Source organism: Coenobita brevimanus, chromosome 107 (genome assembly GCF_032717465.1).
Source record: "Coenobita brevimanus isolate Jiangsu-jjx chromosome 107, ASM3271746v2, whole genome shotgun sequence".
Taxonomy (NCBI): Eukaryota; Metazoa; Arthropoda; class Malacostraca; order Decapoda; family Coenobitidae; genus Coenobita; species Coenobita brevimanus.
Window position 1 is genome coordinate 27,753,599 of NC_137060.1, and position 20,525 is coordinate 27,774,123.

The 20,525-nt window shown below is 43.7% G+C and overlaps 1 protein-coding gene across 1 annotated transcript in view; it reads left to right on the plus strand.

Annotated features, from left to right (window-relative positions):
- The window catches only part of LOC145416764 (uncharacterized), a 25,093-nt gene extending 6,330 nt beyond the window's left edge, over nucleotides 1-18,763 (plus strand). Inside the window, exons 2-10 of the mRNA XM_080285687.1 lie at nucleotides 9,627-9,813; nucleotides 10,747-10,872; nucleotides 12,975-13,106; nucleotides 14,002-14,238; nucleotides 15,865-16,042; nucleotides 16,351-16,507; nucleotides 17,094-17,183; nucleotides 17,562-17,703; nucleotides 18,602-18,763. Of these exons, the coding sequence (XP_080141813.1) occupies nucleotides 9,627-9,813; nucleotides 10,747-10,872; nucleotides 12,975-13,106; nucleotides 14,002-14,238; nucleotides 15,865-16,042; nucleotides 16,351-16,507; nucleotides 17,094-17,183; nucleotides 17,562-17,703; nucleotides 18,602-18,763 (1,411 nt within the window). The remainder of the gene's footprint in view (nucleotides 1-9,626; nucleotides 9,814-10,746; nucleotides 10,873-12,974; nucleotides 13,107-14,001; nucleotides 14,239-15,864; nucleotides 16,043-16,350; nucleotides 16,508-17,093; nucleotides 17,184-17,561; nucleotides 17,704-18,601) is intronic.
- The last annotated feature ends 1,762 nt before the right edge of the window (nucleotides 18,764-20,525 follow it).

Consider the following 20,525-nt stretch of genomic DNA (forward strand, 5'->3'; position numbering starts at 1 on the left):
TCCAGACGATTTCATTCAGCATGGGAGAGAGATTTAAGATTGGAGGGGTTTAATTTAGCTTTCATTATCGGGTGAGTAGCAAGAATAAAGTAATAAAATAAATCGGCGCGTGGAAGGGGGTTAAGGAAAGACTAGCCCCGGCCCCCTACGCTCCTGGTGATTTAATGGAAACCTCTGTATTTTTGTATCCTTCCATTTTACCGCCATTTTGTATTTTGTGTTTTTTTCATTACTTCGCCCTCGCATTTCCTGTTTTGTAACGTGTGGCAGTGGTTTTCGGCGTAATTCTCTCTCTCTCTCTCTCTCTCTCTCTCTCTCTCTCTCTCTCTCTCTCTCTTCCTTTCCTCCTTGTTCTAGCTCTCACTATCCACAACTGTATTCTCTTTCTGCACCTTTCGTCTGCTTCCATCCTTCATCTTCGTTTACTCCCTTCCCATCACTCTCTGCATCTCTCCTACTCTCCCCCTCTCCTCCTTCACCTTCTCTTCCAACCCCTCCCTTTCCCCATTCCCACCCTATTCCTATCCCCTTCTTCTTCCACATTCCTACCCTATTCCCACCCCCCTCCCACATTCCTGTTCCTGCTTTTCTCTTCCCAACTCCTTCCCGTACCCCCTCTTGCCCTCTCTTTCTCTGCCCATCCTTTCCCCAACCTCCTCCACTTCTATATCTTTACTGTCCCCCCCAGCCCCTTCCCCCACCTCTCCCCATCCCTTCCACGTCATTGCTCCCCTCTACTCTTTCTCTTCCCTTTACCTTATCCTTCTCTTACCTATCTCTTCCTTCATTTCTCTTCCCCCCCCATCCTCTTACCCACATTCTCCACCCTTTCCCCTTCCCCCATCCCCTCCTTCACTTCCCATACTGCTCCGTTATCTTACCTGATGATTCTCTTCTCATATCCATTATCTTGCGTCTTCTCCCTTTCCACACCATCTGCCTACTGTTTCCCCTACGTCTCTCCCTCCAGTTCTTGTCGTCCCTTCAGCTCAACTTCTTCCCCTCTCCCTTGTCATCAGTTCCATACCCGCTCCTGCCGTCTCCTCTCACCCCTACCTTCCCTCCCCATCCCTTCCCTTCCCCTTCATACTGGCGCCTTCACTTCCTTCCCCCCCCTCCTCACACACGTCACCATATTACACATCCCCCTCCCTTATCCCTTTCCCTACAACTTCCCATCCATTATCCCTTCCCTAACTTTCATCACTCTTCATCCTTTGCTTCCAGTCCCTCTCTCCCTCCTCGCTTTCTTCCTCAACCTTTTGTCTTTCTTTATGCCTTATCCTTCGTCTCTCTCCTCATGCCCTTCCTAATCCCTGCCCTTCCCCATTTCCTTTCTCATCCCCTGACACTTTTCCGATCTCTTCTTTCACCCTCACCCCTTCTTCTCTCCCCCATTTTTTTCCCTACCCTCCCATATTTTTTATCTATCCTCCCCCTTCCCCCCAGTCCATCCCCATCCCCACGTCATATCATCCCCTGCCTGTGCCGTATGTCTTTCCTCTACCCCTTGTTTTTTTCCCTCCTCTATTCCCTTTCTTCCTTCTCTCCTCGTCCATCCCGTTCCCTCCTTCCCTCCTCCTCACACCATTTAACTTCCACCCCTCTACTGTACTATTTTCCTAACTCTTCCTCCACCCCCATCCCCAACTATCCCTATCTTATCCTCACACCCAAACATCGCCTTCACGTCCTCCCCACACACGCAGTCACAACAAACCACCGAAGTCAGTATCGCCTATCCATTCCTCATTCCTTCCATCCATCCCTTCCCTCACTCCATCACTTCCACACCTCCACTCTCTCCCTCACCTCTTTCCCCACATTTCTCCTACCCTTTCCCCCGTCCTCCTCCTCAACCCTACCCCATCTCTATACCTTTCCTTTCCTCTAACTCTTCCTTCCCAAGTTCTTCGTATTCTTCTATCTTCTTCTTTATTCATTTCACCATCTTTCCCTCAGTTCCCCATCCCCGTCCCCATCTGTCTCCATTCCCATCCACTCTTTCCCCATCCTCTCTTCTGCTCCAGTACTCCCCTTTCCTTCTTCTTCTCCTGTCTTCTTGCCCTCTTTTCCCCAATCATCCCTGTTTCCACTCACCTTTCCTCCCCACTCCCCACCAATCCCCATCAGCCCTTCCCCACACCCCCCATCGGCGCCTCTTCTGTCTTTTTACCCTCTTCAGAGTCATCCCTGTTTCCACCCACCTTTTCCTCCCCACTCCCCACCAATCCCCATCTGCCCTTCCCCACACCCATCATCGGCGCCTCTTCTGTCTTTTTACCCTCTTCAGAGTCATCCCTGTTTCCACTCACCTTTTCCTCCCCACTCCCCACCAATCCCCATCTGCCCTTCCCCACACCCCCCATCGGCGCCTTCACTTCCTCCCCACTCACGTCACCACTTACGCAACGAACCACCGCCTTAAGCATGACCTCATTCTCTTTCAAGAACAAGGAAATGGTGACTGGCTCTGAGGGTTTCTTTGTGCTCCGGTGTAAGGTGTGTTTGTGTGGTTGTGTTTGTTAATGATTAGTGGGTAGGTATGGTGGTGACAGGGATGAAATGTGACGTCCACGGATTCTGCATTTTATTCTTGCAGTCACCTGGCGATTTTAGTTAGCGCATGAGAGATTTTTGAAGCTGGAGGGATTATGTTGTGCAGTAGTTATATAGCCTTCAGTTACTTCATAGTCTCCTGGTATAACGTGATAACAAAATGAAGAAGGAGGAGGAAGAGGAGGAGGAGGAGGAAGAAGAAGAAGAAGAAGAGGAAGAAGGAGAAGAAGAAAAGAAGAAGAAGACGAAGAAGAAGGAGAAGAAAAACAAGAAGAAGGAGAATAAAAGACAAGGCACTCGAGACTAATATGAATAAAATCGTTTATCTGAAGCAAGTATTAAGTATATATAAAAAAATCAATTACGGAAGGGATTAATGGAGATTTTTTGGCACTATTTTTAACCCCTTCATTTCGAGTAATCTTCTAAGCTATCGAGAATCGTGTGTCGTTAGCAAAATTAAAATATGAAAGGGAGCTGTATCTAGAGAGAGAGAGAGAGAGAGAGAGAAGTATGAGTCAGGAAAATTATATACCCTTGTAAAATCGTCTGGTGGTAGCAGGAAAAAAAAAATACTTGAATTGCGTCAGTATAGTCAGGGGGTTACTGTAGGTGTGTTTATCTATCTATCTGTCTATCTGTCTGACTGCCTATCTATCTGTCTATTTGTCCGTCTGTGTCTTTCTGTGTATATCTGGTTATCTGTCTGTCTATCTATCTATCGATCTATCTCTAGCCAGACGCCATAAGCCCAGAAATGGTGTCAACAAACACATCTCCTCCATGTCACCCGGTCCTCCGCCATCAGGTTGCCCTTCCTCCCGCCATCTCATCCTCGGTCTCCGCTTCACCCCTCTTCCCCAAAGTCACTCATATGAAGTCCACTCTCCTAGTCAGTCTCTCCTCCATTCTCTCAGGCACTTCTATAGTCCTGCCACCTTGGCCCAGAGTTTCGTCCCCTTGCATTTAATTTAGTGGAAGAAAAAGAATGCTACGGCTCCACATCCTTTTCATAGCACTTCTTCGTGACTAGCATCGTGTTCCAGGGTTAATCTATTGTTACAGCTCCGCATTCATGGTGGAGAGACGGCACTTTTAGGTCAGGTTAAAGTAGAAGGAGTATATACAGCATTTTCCATTGCTAATAAGAAGAGTAGCTAAGAGTAACAATAATAGTGTAGTTAATCTTCACATTTCCACATACCTTATCGTGATGGGTTTCCTGTCCCCCCTCCTCTCTCTCTCTCTCTCTCTCTCTCTCACACACACACACACACACACACACACACACACAAAAGATAATAAAACTCCTAATAAAACCAACAGATACATAGCCAAGTCGCCTTACATTAATTACTCTCAGGTACCATTCAATAAAGCCCATTAACACCTTATTTATATTCTTACCAAGGACACCTTCTCCTAGTGCAGGTGTCATTAAATAGTGTAGTGGAAACAGAGAGGTGTATTTGTGTAGTGTGGGTGTATAAAAAGTGTATGACCAGCTTGTATGCCTTCACCTGGTTGTATTTACTGCACTGAGTCTCTGGTATAACGACAATCTCCTTGGTTATGTGTCAAATTTATTCTCCAGTCTGACTACTCTTGGCCATCCATTGAACTTAAAGGGGTTAGGGATCTCTGTGTGTGTTAGTATATAAAAAGTGCATGACTAATTGCCTGTTTGTCTCAGTTTATTTCTTCTTTCTTCAGAGCTTCTTCTTTTTGCTCTCTCTCTCTCTCTCTCTCTCTCTCTCTCTCTCTCTCTCTCTCTCTCTCTCTCTCTCGTAGTGCAAATGTTGAGAAAGACTAAGTAGGAGAAAGTGGGACATGTTCATAATCTTCCATCCTGCTGCCTTTTCCTGCCTTATATTTTGTTGTCAGAGAGAGAGAGAGAGAGGATTATGGGGAGGGAAATGATTTGTAAAAAGAATCTGATAGAGATTGTATATGCATGCATCCTCCTCCTCCTCCTCCTCCTCCTCTTTTTTCCTGCTTCTTATCATCATCATCATCAATATCTTCTTCTTCTTCTTTTTCTTCTTCCTCCTCCTCCTCCTCCTCCTCTTTTTTCCTGCTTCTTATCATCATCATCATCAATATCTTCTTCTTCTTCTTCTTTTTCTTCTTCCTCCTCCTCCTCCTCCTCCTGCTTATGCCCACCCTTCATCCTCTAAGCCCCACCCACTTACGTAGAACATCCTCCGGTGTAAGCAAAGGATTTTTGACAAAGTGAAGACAAGTTAGATTTTCGATAAGATAGCCTTTTTTTCTTTTTTTTTCTTTCTTTTTTACTGTCTGCGTCTTGAGGTGCAGAGTATATGGAAGTAGCGGGTGTTTACTTACTTATTGTAGTGTAGTGGTATTAGTAGTGGTGGTGGTAGAGGCAGTGGTGGTCGAAGTAGTAGTATTTATTGCAGTTTTTTCTTGCTCTTGAGATATGTTCTTTTGTTGATGTTGCTGTGGTTGAAAAAGGGGTTTGAATATAACGTCTTCAGTGTGATGATACATTTTATAATTAATATACTGTAGCTACCCTCAGTCCATATTTTTAACTCATGGAAACGACTTCTTGTACTGAAGAGGTAAATGAAAGCTATAATTAACCTCTCCAACTCCAAAAGGTTACATGTGGAGACAGTGGAGTACAAAATACGTCATCTGATTATCTTAGCTAAGGATGGAGTGAGGGAGAAAAAAAAAAAGATCAACAGCGTCCACATCCATCCATCCATCCATCTATCCGTCCATCCATCCATCCATCCGTCCGTCCGTCCGTCCGTCCATCCATCCATCCGTCCATCCATGTATCCGTCCGTCCGTCCATCCATCCATCCATCCATCCATCCGTCCATCCATGTATCCGTCCATCCATCCATCCATCCGTCCATCCATGTATCCGTCCATCCATCCATCCATCCATCCATCCGTCCATCCATGTATCCGTCCGTCCGTCCGTCCATCCATCCATCCGTCCGTCCGTCCATCCATCGATCCATCCGTCCGTCCGTCCGTCCGTCCGTCCATCCATCCATCCATCCATCCATCCATCCGTCCATCCATCCATCCATCCATCCATCCATCCATCCGTCCGTCCATCCATCCATCCATCCGTCCATCCGTCCATCCATCCATCCATCCGTCCATCCATGTATCCGTCCGTCCGTCCATCCATCCATCCATCCATCCGTCCATCCATGTATCCGTCCGTCCGTCCGTCCATCCATCCATCCGTCCGTCCGTCCATCCATCCATCCATCCATCCGTCCATCCATCCATCCATCCATCCATCCATCCGTCCATCCATCCATCCATCCATCCATCCATCCATTCATTCATTCATTCATCCATCCATCCATCCATCCATCCATCCATCCATACAGTACATACATACTCTTATACATACATACAGACAGACAGTACATAGTGACAGTGGTCCTGGTTAGCAGTGGAAGAGGGAAAATTCATAAAAAGAAATTAAATAGGAAAGTCGACATTAGATCTGAAATGACAGGAAACGTGAATAATGACTGAAATAATTAAGAGAAGAGAGGCGTTATGTATTTATTTATCTATCTGTATGTCAATCTATCTGTCTATCTGTATATGTATCTATCTTTGTATCTATCTATCAGTCTATCTATCTATCTATCTGTCTATATTGTTTATTCTGGAAATTAGGAAGGGACTTCTTAGTGAGGGAGTCATTTTTGGGGGGATGGATTGAAGTTTTGTTGTTGGACAGAGAGAGAGAGAGGGGGAGAGAGAGAGAGAGAGAGAGAGAGAGAGAGAGAGAGAGAGAGAGAGTATGAACATCCAAAATCTCGTGAGAATATCCAAGACACAATCACAATCCTAATTCTCACCCAAGAGATATGGTGACGAGGGACCCAGATACAAGACACAGGAAATAGATAAATGAATAAATAGATAGATAGATAAACAGTGGGAGAATCATCAAACAGCGTGTCTAATAAAATGGGTCACACATTAATTCATGTTTTGGAAACCTTGCCTCCACCCCCAAAAAATCAGAAATAAATAAATAGATAAATGAATAAAAGCCAACACATTTGATTTTATATCTTTCATTATACATTCGATTCACATATACCCGCCGGATAGATTTTTTTTTTTTTTGTCTATGGGTAAAAATAGATATCTCTTGTATGCGGGATAGTTCGTAAATAGCGCTTCACTAGATACGCCTGATACTATGGCACAGTCTGCTGGTGTGGGCGTGGGTGTGGGAAACGAATAAAGTGATGCAAGGTAGACGTAGAGTACAATAGGAGCGTTTTGTATGGAATGTCTTTTATTTATTTCATGTATTTCGATCTCTCAGTTATTTGCACACACACACACACACACACACACACACACACACACACACACACACACACACACACACACACACACACACCTTCCTTACGTTAACATAGGCGTTAATACACCTTCTTCATTCAGACTCTTGCCTCCTCCATGTAAAGTCTGTTGTTTCGTTATCAAAGTGTAATATGTAATGAATTTGTGCTGAGAGAGAGAGAGAGAGAATAAAAACCGAGTGCCCTATCTGTCTACGGGTCGGTTTTCCCCAGTGGAGTGTAAGATAATGAGGTGTAGCCCTGTCTTATCACTGAAGGAAGTGTGTGTGTGTGTGTGTGTGTGTGTGTGTGTGTGTGTGTGTGTGTGGACGCTTAAACTCCGGAACCCAAAGAAACTAGCCTCTATCCACTCCCACTCAAACTTCTGTCTCATACTTTTCTCATCTCTCTCTCTCTCTGTATGTGTGTGTGTGTGTGTGTGTGTGTGTGTGTGTGTGTGTGTGTGTCTGTCTGTGTGTGTGTGTGTGTGTGTGTGTACCGCTAACCATAAAATCACCAGACCAATCCCGGCTAAAGGTACAAAGACCCTTCATTTCTTAGTCGTCAACTTAGCGAAAGGGTTAACCTCTATAAATACATCCTTTTCTATCTCAAGACGATTTTACTCAGCTGAGGGGAGACTTTTGGAAATGGAGGGGTTAGAGACAGCCTTCATTAACCCGCTGGCTACTCCTAAGCTTAAGAATATTGTTTTGAACTGGCGAGAAAAAGGAAGGAAATGCCTGGTTTTTGAGGAAGGTACCCCCATAGTCGGGTGCTGAGCGGAACTGGGCAGGTCTCGCTACGTCAATAATACTGTATAGCTTGGTTGCGTGATATAAGATGATCTGAAATGCGTCTCCTTGGTTTCTAGGAAAATTGGCTATCGGCTGAGTAGAATATGTTGAGAGAGAGAGAGAGAGAGAGAGAACAGTTAAGTTAGTTCTGATAAGAAACGAACATGTATTTACAGCGAGTAACATGTGTATCTTACATCCTGGAGAGAGAGAGAGAGAGAGAGAGAGAGAGAGAGAGAGAGAGAGAGAGAGAGAGAGAGAGAGAGAGAGAGAGTGAGGGAAATGAGTGAGATTGAGTGGAAGGATGGATGCTCTGGCATCATACTTAGAAGCATCTCTCTCTCTCTCTTTTTCTCGTGTGCTACAGTTAGAGTCCTAGGCCCGTATTCTGGTCGGTTAAGGAAGCTCCTTAACACCTCTTCCTAAGCAATTTATTTTTACACCTTACTATCTTCATCTGTAATAATTAAATCCATCTAATATCACCATACTGTTTATAAGTGACGTACGAGATTATATTAACCGGCCGCATCTAAAAATAAATCGCCAAGGAAGAGATGTTAGGGAGACTCCTTAAGCTCTAGAGGTGGCCAGAGGTTTCTATCTATCTATCTATCTATCTTGCCAGACGCCTTAATCCCGTGTAAATGCCACCAGGGGCGTCGGTCTGTCTCCTACCCTTAAATACCTACCCTTAATCTCCAACCTTAAATATCTACCCTTAATCTCCTACCCTTAAATATCTACCCTTAATCTCCTACCCATAAATATCTACCCTTAATCTCCTACCTTTAAATATCTACCCTTAACCTACCCTTAAATATCTACCCCTTAATCTGCTACCCTTAAATATCTACCCTTAATCTGCTACCCTTAAATATCTACCCTTAATCTCCTACCTTTAAATATCTACCCTTAACCTACCTTTAAATATCTACCCTTAATCTCCTAAATATCTACCCTTAATCTCCTAAATGTCTACCCTTAATCTGCTACCCTTAAATATCTACCCTTAATCTCCTACCTTTAAATATCTACCCTTAACTTACCCTTAAATATCTACCCTTAATCTCCTAAATGTCTACCCTTACCCCTAAACTCCTTAAGGGGAATTTAGAATTGTTTTTATTTATTTATTTATTTATTTTTTTTTGCTTGTTATTTTTCTGCCAGGGTCGTAGGGTCTGTGTGGTTCCTTTATCTGTGTAACTCAAGTGACGCAGAACTCATGCAGGAAAAAAATATAATCGAAGGATGTCCTCTTATCTTCATTTTTCCTCATCCACTTCCAACTAAATATCTTGTGCGTAATTGCTGAGTTCGCTGGAAAGAGAGAGAGAGAGAGAGAGAGAGAGAGAGGAACTTGCCTGTCCGGAACTGGATAGATTTACTTAGTCTTTTTCCTCTTGAGTTCGGTGTGGTTTTAAGGGTGAACGATGATTCCAGGGGCTTGACCGATATGTGGATGATTGTGTGGCCCATTTTGCTGTTGTTGATGGCCCTGTTTCTCTTAGGTACTTTTTTTTTTTTTTAAATCCTATTGTACCTCATCTTTGTGGGAAAAATAATGAGGGTAATGATGATGATGATGATGATGATGAGGAGGAGGAGGAGGATAAGGATGAGAAGGAGGAGGAGGACGAGAAAAAAAGGATGAAGGTGAGGGGGAAGATAAAGAGGACGTAATAATAATGAAGAGGGGAATGATGATGATGATGAGGAGGATGTAATGGTAAGGAAGAGGAAAAGGAGGAGGACGTAATGAGAAGGAGGAGGAGGAGGAAGAGAAGCAGGACATAATGAAAAGGAGAAGGAGAAGTACGTATTGATGATGGTGGTGATGCTGACTTTTTTCTTATTTTAAGGTGAAAGCAAAACTACAGCTGACATGAATTCACCCCGACAGGTTATCGGTGCAGCCAGGCGGGGAGAATATCACAGACTCCCTCCCCGACCCCCTCCCCGCGCCAGAGGAAAACGGAGGCGACGAAGAAAACGGGGGCCGGGCCAAAGGCGAAGAAGGCGGCTGTGACGAAGACGCAGACGAGTACCACGTCCGCTGGCAGGGGCACGCGGCACAGGTGGCGCTGCAGGTGGCTATACTGACGTTATTGGGTCTAAAAGTCTTATTATAAGTGGAGATTCTTAACGCCTCCTCCTTAGCGATTTATTTTGCATATTAAACCTTGAAATTCTCTTGTATGCTCGTTATATAGTTTTGAAATTGATATAAGTTTTATCAGTAATATGCAGTAGGATATTAAGGTGTAGTGTCTAGCATAAATCACTAAGGAAGAGGGATTACGAAGTTTCTCAAGTTACTAAGAATTCGGCCCTTCTTATGATTTTATTTTTACCCCCACAGTTACCTTACACTTTACTACCACACTTTATTCAGCTTTATCATAAGGCTGAATGTTTTCACTTTTGTCTTTACACTTGCACCTGCTTAAGACGTCACTGCCAAACTTTATTGAGTTTGAATGTGGAGTTGTGTCTTTACTTTTGTCTTCACTCCTATAGCTACCTTATACTATACTGCCAACTTTATTGAGCTGTAGTTTTGTATAAAATTATTCTTTCCTTTTGTCTTTACTCCTTGTAGCTGCCTTATACTTTACTGCCAAACTTTATTGAGCTCATGTATAAAATTGTTTCTTTACTTTTGTCTGTACTCTGCACGTCTCTTACACTTACCCATCTTAATTTATTGAACTTGTGTATAAAAGTGTTTCCTTATTTGTATTTGCTCTTTACATATCTTACATTTATACTTTACTGAGCTTTAAGTTGTGTATAAAGCTGCTTGTTTATACTTTATTTTCATATATAAACCTACCGTCATTTCCATCCTCAGCCCGCATCCTAGAAGTCTCGAGTTCGATAATTATCTGAAATTGGGGCCTGAATTCAGCAGTCATATTCTGGTGGAAAATTAGGACTTAGAAAAAACTGTCTGCCTTAATGGTGCTCGTGTGGTCGATAGGTACTAATGTAACCTTCCTTCCTGCCCTCTTTGACCCCAGGTTGCTGAGATGGAGCATGACCCCAACTCCTCCGACGTGACCCTACAAGCCAAGGGGTCACCAGCCATTCCAGGTCACAGGATCGTTCTCGCAGCCGCCAGTCCCTTCTTCAGGAGTGTGCTGCAGGTGGGTGGGGGAGGGGAGGCGAGGGGAGAGGTTCGAGGATGAGATGGAGGATGAGGGTTATAGTGAATTTGGTTATAGTGATACGTAGCGGCCGTCATGAGCATTAGTTGGCAGGGGGAAAAAGATGATTGGAAATCCCCTGAAGTAGAGGATGTCATGGTCGCAAGAAGGTAAAAAATAAGTGGAAACTAGAGCGACATAGGGAGAGAAGTGGACGGTGCTATGAAGGCTTGATATGGAACGGAGGTGAAATGACTGTAGGATGAGATGGAGTGTGAGGATGGGAAGAGGGGATTCTAAGATGAGGTGGAGAATGGAAGTGAAATGACTAGGCTTAGATGGAGTGTGTGGAGGGGAAGGGAGGTTCAAGGATGAGGTGTATGATGATGTTATGACTGCAGGATAAAATGGAGTATGTAGATGAGGAGTGAAAAACAGTAAATAAATAAGTAAATAAATCTGATCCAGTCTCTGTTTAACGCTATCAGTCAAATTCCCTGCTGTTCCCTGTTAGACGGCAGAGTTGCCAGCTCAGCAACGCTGGCGATAGGTCGGGAGATATATTTTCATTTCTGGCAGTGGGTTTTTATTGTTTGTGACATGATTTTTATTTTGTAGCTGTATACCATATATAAAAAATTATAGATTATTGTAACGATTCTCGACGATTTCTATAAATTATCTCGCTCATTGATAGGGCCTTGAATTTTTGCGAAGTTTGACAGAAGGCTTAGAAATATTTATGGATCACATGTAGTAATACTGCTAGACAGTACAATAAGTAAGTCTGACAGACAGTACAACAGTTCAGCCTGACTTGAGTATAAGCATTGGCTGTCCACATACATACATACTGCAGCAATCAGACGCATAATGTGTAGGGACTTGTATAATCATGTTGATATTGGTTGTTACTCCGTTATTTTACGAGTGCAGTTATCCTGTGTTGAGGCTCATTAACTGACTGTACCGTACCAGTCACTGTGAATTTGGTTATAGTGATACGTAGCGGCCGTCATGAGCATTAGTTGGCAGGGGGAAAAAGATGATTGGAAATCCCCTGAAGTAGAGGATGTCATGGTCGCAAGAAGGTAAAAAATAAGTGGAAACTAGAGCGACATAGGGAGAGAAGTGGACGGTGCTATGAAGGCTTGATATGGAACGGAGGGCCGGGTGTGAGAGCTGTAGGAGAGGTGAAGGAAAGAGTGTTAGCACCTACATTGACCTACGGGTGTGGCGTGGCATGAGGTTGAAATGTATAGAGTGAGTGTAGTAGCGATGGGACTTATGGAATTGTGTGTGTGTGTGTGTGTGTGTGTGTGTGTGTGTGTGTGTGTGTGTGTCATGAAGTGGGACAAAATAGTTCACAACACAAGAGAGTGTGTGTGTGAAAATGTGGAAGTGAGATTGAGGAAGAGGATGATGAATGAAGAGTAAGAGAAACAGAAGATGATAAATGAGGATTAAGTGGAAACAGATGATAAAATGAAAGTAAGAGAAAGAGATAATAAAAAGAGGAATAAGAGAGGGATAATAAAATGAGGAGTAAGAGAAAGAGAGGATAAAATGAGTAAGAGAAAGAGTGCATGAATTGTGAGACATTTATGGGGTAGAGGGAAAGGAAATGATGAGTGAATAACAAGGAAATTTTTTTATATGTTGTAGGCAGGACTGGGATTTCCTCTCTCTCTCTCTCTCTCTCTCTCTCTCTCTCTCTCTCTCTCTCTCTCATTTGTACTGTGCGAGGACTAATAAAACATATATTGTCTGTTTTTTTCAAGTTTCACATTCTTTTATGTTTGCAGTAACGACTTTATGTAGTGTTTTGTTAAGGAATTTTTGATTATATTTGTCTTTGCATCTATCCAGCTATGTGTTTACTGTGTTTATCCATCTGTTAATCTATCCATCTAATATTTTTTCATCCATCCAGCTATCCATTCATTCATTCATTCATTCATTCACTCATTCACTCATCCTTCAGTCCATTTCTCAATCCATCCATTCTTATATCCATCCATCCATTCTTCCGTCTTCCATCCATCCATCCATCCTTCCATCCATCCAGCCTTCAGTAACCCCTCACTTCTCCCTCCCCCCAGAACCTACCCCCTGGCCAGCATCCAGTGATCGTGGTGGGGGGCGCCTCTCCCCACCACCTCAAGCAGCTGGTGTCATTCTGCTACACGGGCAAGCTCACACTCCCACACCACCATATACCGGGGCTCTTGAAGGTGAGAGAGAGAGAGAGAGAGAGAGAGAGAGAGAGAGAGAGAGAGGTGCATGAGCTAAGTGACCACAAAAACTATTAAACTCTAGTGCTACAGCTATTGCAAAAATAATATTAAGTAAATAAATTAATAAATAAAGACAGTAGTGCCACATAACCCTAGCAACAAGTAACAGTCACTCCCTCAAAATAGCTTAGTCATCCCCACAGTATAGTCATGGCAAACACTAACCACAGCCTTTGCAGTTGTTATCCATCCCAGTCATTACCAAAAGTATCATTAGGACCATTATGGAAGTTTTATTACACCCATGGTACACCCGCTACCAGAATATAATTACACTCGTTACAACCACTACCAAAATATAATTACACTCGTTACAACCACTACCAAAATATAATTACACTCGTTACAACCACTACCAAAATTTAATTACACTCATTACTGTCACTTCAGAAATTTAATGACTCTTTATAGCTACATCAGACATTTAATTGCCCTCATATTACAACTACTGAAAAAATAATTACACTCATTACAGTCAATACAAAATTTAATGACATATTACAGTCACTACAGAAATTTAATTACACTCATTACAGCCACTACAAAAATTTAATGCACATGTTGCCACAACTACATAAAGTTATTTACACTCATTATAGCCACACAAAAAATTACTCACTCATTGCAGCCTCATCCAAAATTTAATTATGCTCATTACAGGCACCAAAAAAATTAATTACGCATATTACAGCCACTAAAAAAAAATTTATAACACCCATGTTACACTCCTATTACAGCCAACGGGGTAACTCATCTTACAGTCATTACAAAATCCATTATGACACACACAAAAATCAGTTACAAACATTTCAAAAGTCCTCTCCCCCCACAGCTAGCGGAGGAACTTGAGGTCACTGGTCTGATAACGGCACTGCGACAGGCCCACACCCTCACAGCACCAGAGCCCACCGTCCATCCCCGTCACCCTCTCCCCTATCATTCCTACCGCCCCATCTTCAGGCCACCGTCCCCCACACACTTCCCCTTCACGCCGCCCCTCCCCCACACGGACTCCCCCCCTGCCACCCCTAAGAGGAGTGGCACGCCCCTGGATGTGAAGGATATGCAGGTAAGAAAGAAGTGTTGCTGTTTTTAGATGCTGATAAACATTGCTAGATGTCACTCACTGTTCATGGAAGTCAGTGGGAGACCGAGTTGTAGGGAAGTAACAAATTTGTAGTGTATTAATATTTTCAATCAGTTTTGACCCGATTTTAACCAAATTCTGTGAAGGAGTTGAGGGTCAACCACGGGGTTGATCTGTTGTTGTTAAAAGTCAGGTAAAATTCTGGGTCACAGAGGAAGGTCAAAATTCAGTCTTTCTGTATCTGTGTGCGAAGGAAACCGAGTTTTGATCTGATCTGGAGGAAACTTGGTGAAAGAGTTGATGATCAGCCAAGGGGTAAACCTGTTGTTTTCAAGAACAAGAGGACAAAGGTCAGGGTCACACGGCGAGGTCAACTTAGTTTTTATCCGATTTATACCAAACTTGGTTCAGGGTAATCAAAGGATGAGAGAATTGGATATTGAGAACAATCGGTCAAATTTCGACCTGTGTGTGTTGTCTTGTGCAGTACGTGGATATACGAGTAGGCTGCTTGATGTTTGTCACCATCTGTTATGCTTCCATGCGAAAGTTGTTAGTAGAAACATGATGTATGCTGATAAATGTTATACTCAGGGCCAGGCGATAGAAATGCTTAACGTGAGCACATACTTGACCTCAATGAGGCACTGAATATGATCAATGTTGCCAACTTAGTGATTTTATCATTGGATGAAGATATTCATTACCATATGCTAACAGTTTTATGAGGACCTGTAGCAAGTTTCAGGCATATTATAGCAGTTTCAGCTTATTTCTTATAATTTTTTTTGTATTTTTTGGGGGAGAGCAAATATAGCGATCTCTGTGAATCTAGTTTGACACCTTTGCTTTATTATTATTATTATTATTATTATTACAGTTATTATTATTATTATCCTTTATTTTCAGAGTAAGAAGAGGGTGAAGGTGGAATCTCTAGGGAGAGATGAGGGCGAGGGGGAGGGGGTAGAAGGCAGTTCCTCCTCCTCTCCCCTTCCTCCTCCCGTCCCTCCCGGTTCGGCCCCTCCCTTCCTCACTCACTTCCCTCCCAATTCCTCTGCCTCCGCGTCCTCCTCCCCCGCCCCCTCTCCACCCAACTCGGCCCCTCCCCAATCCCTTCGTGGCCCCTCTCCCCTCTCTCTCACCCACCGCCACCCCTCTCCCTCCCTCTACTCAGCCAGCGGGGTTAAGGAGGTGAGTTCAGTCAAAAGTCAGTCAGTCAGTCAGTCTGTTTAAGTTGGTCATTCATTTTTTTCCCGCTAGATTGGCAAACGGTCAGTCAGTCAGTCTTTTCCTTCACCCTTTGTCAGTCAGCCTTTCATTTTAATTAACTCTTTTTCAGTTCAGTCAGTAAGTCAGCAGGGTGCTTGGTCAGTCAGTTTGTCTTCACCCTTTGTCACTCAGTCAGTCTTTTTCAGTCACTCACTCTTAGTCAGTTCAGTCATTGATGTTTTCAGCCAAGTGAAAGCCATGCCTACTAATAAGGTAAATTATTCTGTAAAGCCATTAAATGAGTACCATAAGCCCAGTGCATTTAAGCTAGTCAAATTAACCCAGTAATTAACCTCTGCCCCTAACTTAACCTAACCCGGTCTTCTCCCCCTACAGGAGCCGCCCCTACGCCTAGTGCCTGCCCCCCACCTGCTGCCTGGCTCCCCTCACCACCCCCACACCCCCGCCAGCCCCCTCCTGACCGCCCACACCCATTCCCACACCCATACCACCGCGGACCTCCCACCCACACCCTCCACACCAGCAACACCCACTACGCCGGGGCCAAGGATAGGTCAGTGCATGGATGTCTGTCTGTTGTGTTTTCTGTCTCTTTCTGTCTACTTCTCTGCATTTGTCTGTCTGCTGATTTGTCTGTCTGTCCAAATTGTTTATCAGCTCTCTGTTATGCCTGGTATGTCCATCTGGGTATTTTTTTTTTTTTTTCATGACGACAGTTGGTAAGCAATGGGTTCCAGTTCCCCCGTCTGGGCTTGCGATTGTGTGGAAGGGGCCTGTGATCCGTTCTACATTTCATTTACATTGCCTACCTCCATGTATGCGTGTGTCATCCTTACCCAACCTTTCCTCCCATCCGAACAGGCGATGGCGTGAGAGGTTCAACATCATCATCAAGTGGAGGTGGCGGCAGCAGCGGGTCGAGGGTGCTGCTGTGGCGCTTCCTGCTTGACCTGCTTCATGACCCACGATACACGCCTTACTATATACGGTGGCTGGACCGCTCTGATGGCATATTTAGGTAGGGCGCAGACATGAAGTACATATCTGTCTATCTATCTGTCTGTCTCTCTGTCTATATCTGTCCCCCTACATTTACACTGCCTCTCATGGGTTGGAGTGTGTCCAGCACTTGTTTCCCAAACCCATCATTTCGGAGAGTATCGCCCACGGACAGAAACACACCAAGCCTCTCTCACCTTTAGCATATTAGCGAGCAGAGGAGTGGAAGCAGGAGACGGAATGTAAGACGAACTTTTGAGCCTGAGTGCACCTGAAACCTTCTTCTTTTACTCTTCTCCTGAAACATATCAGAATGCCATACATGAGATTTTTTCAACCAGTTAGAAACAGTGACATGGTGATGATGATGATGATGATGATGGTAATGATAAGATAATGTTGTTGTTGATGATGATGATGATGAGATATTCCGTATATTTTGCCTGAATGTTATCTCATGTTTTTTTTTTTCCGGTTTTCTTTGATTCGTTATGTACAGTAAGATGATGCGATGATAATGGTGGTGGTGGTACTTTTCATCTATTTCTGCCTCTCTTATAAAAATTCCTTCCATCAAGTTTCTAGTACGTTTTTTCCCCCGGCAGGATCATGGAATCTGACATGGTAGCCCAGCTGTGGGGCATGGCGCGGAAGAACAACAACATGAACTACGAGAAAATGTCCAGAGGTATGAGGTGAGTCATAAGTCGTATTTTAAACACATCCGTTTCTTTAGCCCTCCAAACTTTCCTTCTATTTTCGTAATCCCTCCAGCCTCTGAAATGCTTTTATTCCTTTCTTAACATCACTCTTCCCTCTCTAACGCCTTCTGTCCCTCCTTCAGCATCCTCTGTTCCCTATCTAACGCTCCCTTTACCCCCCCCCCACAGCATACTACAAACGAGGCACTCTGCTTCACATGGGTGGCACCAAACTTCTCTTTTCTTCAGCCTACAAGTATTTCTCCCATCTTCCTAACCTCTCTCTCTCTAACATTCTCTGTCGCTTCCCTAACACCTATGCCTCTTCTCTACGATCCTTCTGCCACTCTCTGACATCCCTGTCCCCCGCAGAACATACTACAAGCGTGGCATTCTGTTCCACATAGACGGTACCAAACTGATCTACAAGTTCAACACGAAGGAGCCGGAGATCCAACAGAGGATGCGATTCTACGACCTCACTGAGCGTCATGGGGACGAAGCAGGTGACCAGGTGAGGTAGGGTGAGGTGGGGGAGGTAGAGATGGGGGCAGATTGGGAAGTACTGTAGGGTGACGCAGAGGAGGCAGGGGAAGGCAAGATGAGGGGGGGGGGTAGAGGGGGAGGTAAGGAGAGGCAGGATGAGGCATGGAACGAAGTAGGGTGAGGTAAGTGGTGGTGAAACAGATGAAAGTAGAGGAGGAGGTTTGGTGAGGAAGAGAGGGAGTAGCGAGAAGCAGGGGGACGTTGGGTAAGGTGGAGGGTAAGGCAAGATGGTACAGGGTGAGGGAAGGATGGCAAGTCAGGCAGGAAAAAGCGTGAAGGTAGCCAGGAAAGGAACGGCACTGTGTATTAAAAATGGAAAATATAACAGGGAGAGGGACTAAGGGTGGGAAGGCAGGATGAGGCAGGTAGAGGAAGACCGAGAAGTGTTGAAGGATAGAAGGGATGAGACAGGAAGGAAATGAAAAAGGAAGTGAGAAGTGGGCAAGAGGGCAGGGCTAGGCAGAAGGAAATAAGGATGGCAGGATGAGGAAGAGGTGCAGGGTGAGGCAGGAAGCAAGGAGTACTGAGAAGTAAGGAAAAGCAAGGGGGGTTAAGATGTCAGGGAGGGTAGGGTATGAGGTGGGTGAGGCGGGAAGAGACAGGGGAGGCAGAAGGAGACAAGATGGTTTCAGCTGATATATCCTTTTAGATAATAATATGTATTAGAGATGTGCACTTTTATCTTAATTTCACCTGTATCACCTTAGGTAATTTTGAACAAACTTTTCTGGCCTAAACTAACGTGCTGTAATCTAATTTAAACTAGCCTAACCTAAACTAAACTAACGTAACCTAACCTAACCTAGCCTAGACCTAACATATTTTAACCAAACCGTATCAGAGCTGACCTAGTCTCTCCTCCACAGGCCACCACCAGCTTCCTCCCTTCTCCCTCCGGTCTGCCCCCCGTGACATCATCAGAAGGGGGATCATACTCCCCTCTCCTGCCAGACAACCCCAACCTCCCCCACTCTCTCTTCTACTATCCCTACCTCTCATTCTTGGGTGCTAGGAGGGAGTTGTACTGAAGAAGAGAAAGAGGAAGAAGAAGAGGAGGAAAAAGAAGACGAAGAAGAAAAGAAGGCAGAGGAGGAGGAAGAAAGAAAAATACGTAGCGTTAGGAGGAAGGGGAGGAGGTTTAGTTTTTTACCTGTCGAAAACAAGAGACAGGCGATTGGTTCTCATCTGCACGGGGAAAGCACCCAAACATTCTCCACAGACAGCGACACCCAACCTTGATTTAGCCAGTACTTGAAAAAGGTTAATTACTATTCTTTTCTGCTCAGTCAAGCGGGAATAGGTTTACTATATATCAAGGAGAGTAAAAAGATAAACAGGAGAGCCAGATTTTCCCGCGTTATCTGTCCTACGTCTCTGGATCATATTTTTTTTTCGCTTTGGAGATTTTGTAACACCCCTTCCTCAGCGATTTATTCAGTCTAAGACACTTTAATATCGGCCTCTGTGTTGCTGATACGAGCGGTGCCAGTATAAAAAGTCACGAAAGAAAACGTACCACAAAATCTATGCTAGCGGGTCTTTTGTTTGCATTTTTTTTTTCCCACGAGACCTTGCAACAGTAGCGATGAAACAAATCAGTTTTATTTATATTTATGTTCATTTTTTTTTCTATGTGATACTTTTTACCCCTGCCTAATGTCCACCATCACTTACTTCCGTTGTCGGAGAATGAAAAAAAGATTGCCCAACTCACAGTAAGGCAGATTGAAACATTTCTCTAGTCCCGCCCATTATTATCATTGCTCATGGCTGCCAAGGAGATAATGGTAATAGAACGGTGTAAATAAAATGGAGAACACTTGCCCTAACTCATATCTAGATACTTTGAAACTCATGTAACCCCTAATTGTATTTAAGGAGCAGGTGTAGCCTAATTGTTAAATGTGATCAGCCAACATTCCTCATAATATGTACTTAAATATGAGTTTAAAAATACTGCCTTCCTTGTTCGCAGTCCATACTTAAGATATTCAGGTGTGGAACAGTTTTGGGAGAATAGTCCTTGATCAAATATGTGCCTGACATTCATAGTACATAGTATATTTATCCCCCAGACGTATTATTTATGTTAAATAATCTTAAGTCTTTCATTACGAGGTCTTCTGATTTATTCTTGCTTTGTCCAAGCGCTTAAAGTCAAGGGATTTTTTTTTTTTTTCGAACTGGAGAGGTTAGATCTCTCATTGACCCACGGATGACGTGAGGTCTTCCTTAAACGATAAAATCATCAGGCAGCAGCAAGAATAGAGTGAAAAATGACGTCCTCGGATTGAAGTGGTCTGTGTCACTCCATGTCATAGGTTTTTGTCAGTTTATCTCCTTGCTAGCAAATTATTTTAGCAATGTAGAAAATGTAGGTAATGAGTAATCAGTTAATTTTAGAAATCTGTTATCAGTGCATGTCATTTTTGTCAAGGATTCGTTTTTAATATGATTGTTTTTTTCTACTCTGAAAAGTGACTTTTGCAATAGAATTTTCATCTTCTTACATAGCCCACCCGTCTATATAATCCAGATCAACGAATAATACTCCTTAATGGCCAGGTATATGGTACACATGATAGAAAGCTCTTACTGGGAGGAGTTTGTTGGTTAGATATAAAGCTCGGGCACCTAGGGTAAGCAGGGCTAAATTAGCCTTGTTTACGTTGAGAGGATGAAAGAACATGTACAGGGTATAATTTTCTATAACGCTTATTCCTGCGTAGACTTAAGTAATTACCAAATGTGCTCAATTATCATGATCTCGTTTGTAGATAAATACAATGT